Here is a 2,803-nt window from a genome sequence, read left to right on the forward strand (position 1 = left end):
AAATATAATAGACTGGAATAGAACTTTTAACTTGGTATCATCTGCTTTCACGATCCGTTTCTGGTCGGAACTTTTTTTCCCCTAATCAAGCAGCTTTCACCCCCCCTCCCCTACCCCATATCTTTCTCCTCTCCCCCCCACATGTGCGGGCGTTCGCACGGGCATCAGCTGCTGCTGCTGCTCGCCAAAGTCACGGGGACGGTCCGTCCGCGGGGCCGCGCGCCGTATTGTCCTCTCCCTTCATTAGTGACGTGCAAGAGATGAGATGCAATTAGGGCGCTTCTCTCTCTCTCACACTCTTTCTCTCTCTCTCGCTCACTCTCGCTCCCGCTCTCCCCTCGCTTTTTCGCTCTCCCCCTGGACGTGTCAGCGCGTCACAACACCCCTACCGCTGCAGCAACAATCACTCCTAATCGCCGGCCTGATCCATCACCGCGTGATCCCCGCTCCCGTGGATCCTGTGACGGAGGTGGGATTATCTATCTACCTCTGCCCTCTACCTCACCCCGAGGAGCCCACAACTCGTGCAATCGTGTGCAATCGAGTGCAATCGAGTGCAATCTTTGAAATCAAACTTACAAGTGTCCTACCGTTTCCAGCAAATTATTTGGTTGCTTCCAATAATGCTGTGATTGAGACTCAACCTATTCAAAACTCAAAAATGAACTTTGTCGGTGGATCACGAATTTAAGATTGTGCAAATCCTAATCCTGTGCAGTTCTGCAATCCTGAGTTTACTCATTTTGGTTGAGTGGCGGCTTCCTTCGCAGAAGCCACAACATACATAATTTTTTTATAAAATAGGACTCACGCGTTATAGAGGCAACAGGGTACAAATTATGACCTACTCAAGATACGGATGATTTAAGCTCATGTGAACTGAACTGACTTCGTTATAACCCTCATTGAAGTTGAAAAGGTTCTAGACCTGGAGCCCTTTAAGACTTTCAAAGCATCTGATAACCACTCTGTTAATCCCGAGAAGACGGTGTGAACTTGGCGGGACTCGCTGTTCAGTTGTAAGGCGATGAGCAAGCGTTGCTCGTGTCCGCCCGTGCTGCCCAGATTCATCGTCTCAGACCTCTCCCCTTCTCGGCTCTCTCCCCTCCGCTCTCTCCCCCATCCCACTTCCTCTCTCTCTCTCTCACTCCCCCATCATGCACGCAATGTCGCATCCTCGTTTTGAAGCTCATCCCCCCCATTTTTACGGCGTTCGCTGTTTTTATCTCGAGTGTTTAATAAACAGGTCCGGGCGGGCCACGCACACCAGCAGCCAAGCCGAGGAAATTGCATTCTCTGAGGCAACATCTCCGATTTCGTACAATGAAGCAATTCCCAACACTTTGACGTATTCGCGTCGAGATTGAAGACTTTCCATAAAGATCGAAACAGAAAATGCGCAATTTATGGGGAACGGCAAAGGTAGAGGCCATCGTGCTGTGTACAGTCGCGCGCGTCCCCGCGAAGTAATACTTGCTCAGTGTACTTCTCTGTGGTGTACACGTTTTCCCTCTTCTTATTTCTGTTTCCCTTCAGGAAGCCCGGGGGGAGCGACGAACAAAGCAGACCGCAGAGCATACGCTTCCACTTCGCACCTTTTGCAGTTGCTTTTCATCTCTTTGCACCTCGCCGCGATGGCGGGCGGGCGCCCCTCCGGCCCGCGCCAGCCGCAGCGCCTGCAATCTCCTCAGCAGTCACCTTGGTGGTGGTTTTCATCTATGGATGACAAAGGGCCTCCTCCCCGTGCCCTGCCCTGCCCCCGGGGGCGGGGGCGGCGGGGGCTGTACGGTGTGATTTAACACAGCGCCCAAACAATGCCCGTGACACATGTGAACCGAGGCGTTTGGCAAAATGAAAATGCGCTCCCTCTTCCCCTCTTTTTTTGTATTTTTCATCTGCGGCTGCCTGCTTGTCTTGTATTTCTCCCTGATATGTTCGCGCTGGATCTGTTTGTCAGCAAGGTGTGAGGGATGTGCCGTTGTGCGGCCAGACAGTCATGGTGTTCCCCGGGGCCATAGCCAGCCAGCCACTCAGTCGGGAGACAAAAGGCGCGAGAAGTGCGCAAAACTATCCGACAACAGAGTGGTCTCCGCAATCACATGGCGTCAACAATGGCGATCAAGGGCCTAAATGTGGTGGTGTTGGTGGCGCCCATATAATTGGCCGTCCGCACAACAATGCCCATGGACCCATTGTCACTGTTAAAAAGCAAACGAGCTGTCCCAGGCTAGCAGTGGGCCGAGGCAGGCCCCGGGCGACGTGGGCTACTCTCTGCATGGGCCAGTGCGACAGAGTGACAGAGATGGCGATGAGAGCACTTAGGCGCTGGGAGGAAGCCCAAAACCACGTGACTGTAGGAGAGGGGATTGTGGGTGTGGGTGGGTCCCCAAAGGATCAAGGCGGTCATTGGTGCCGATAGGAGCCCTATGATATTTGCACCCCTGGGTACAAATATCATCTAGTAGAAACGTAATCCATAATAACCTATATTGAAAGTAGTATACACAATGTGAAATTCGTGTTAGCTATTTGATGGCACTCTTTTAACATGCGTTTGTGTTTTTCAATTAAATCTGGACGAAAGTGGATTGGTTGTAGGCGGATTTGGTAAAAACGTCTTTAAGAGCTGACGTTTAGAAAAAAAAATGTATGACCAGTGCATCCTTTGCAAAGAATTTCTTTCGCCGGCTCCGTAACATATTTCGTTTTTAACAGTCCCTCCACCATCACCTTGGTAAAGTCCCTCAAGATGATTCTGGAGCGTCCTCTAACCGTGCGCAATTTGCCGCGGCAGAGAGAGAGA

General features: G+C 51.4%; 1 protein-coding gene across 1 annotated transcript in view; it reads left to right on the forward strand.

Annotated features, from left to right (window-relative positions):
• The window catches only part of LOC113209819 (uncharacterized histidine-rich protein DDB_G0274557), a gene marked incomplete at its 5' end in the record, with an annotated part of 6,311 nt that extends 5,317 nt beyond the window's left edge, over positions 1-994 (forward strand). Inside the window, one exon of the mRNA XM_052275853.1 lies at positions 912-994. Coding sequence (XP_052131813.1) covers positions 912-994 — 83 coding nt within the window. The remainder of the gene's footprint in view (positions 1-911) is intronic.
• Between the last annotated feature and the right edge of the window lie 1,809 nt (positions 995-2,803).

Source organism: Frankliniella occidentalis, unplaced genomic scaffold (genome assembly GCF_000697945.3).
Source record: "Frankliniella occidentalis isolate FOCC.00 unplaced genomic scaffold, Focc_3.1 Scaffold1046, whole genome shotgun sequence".
In the NCBI taxonomy this organism is placed as follows: Eukaryota; Metazoa; Arthropoda; class Insecta; order Thysanoptera; family Thripidae; genus Frankliniella; species Frankliniella occidentalis.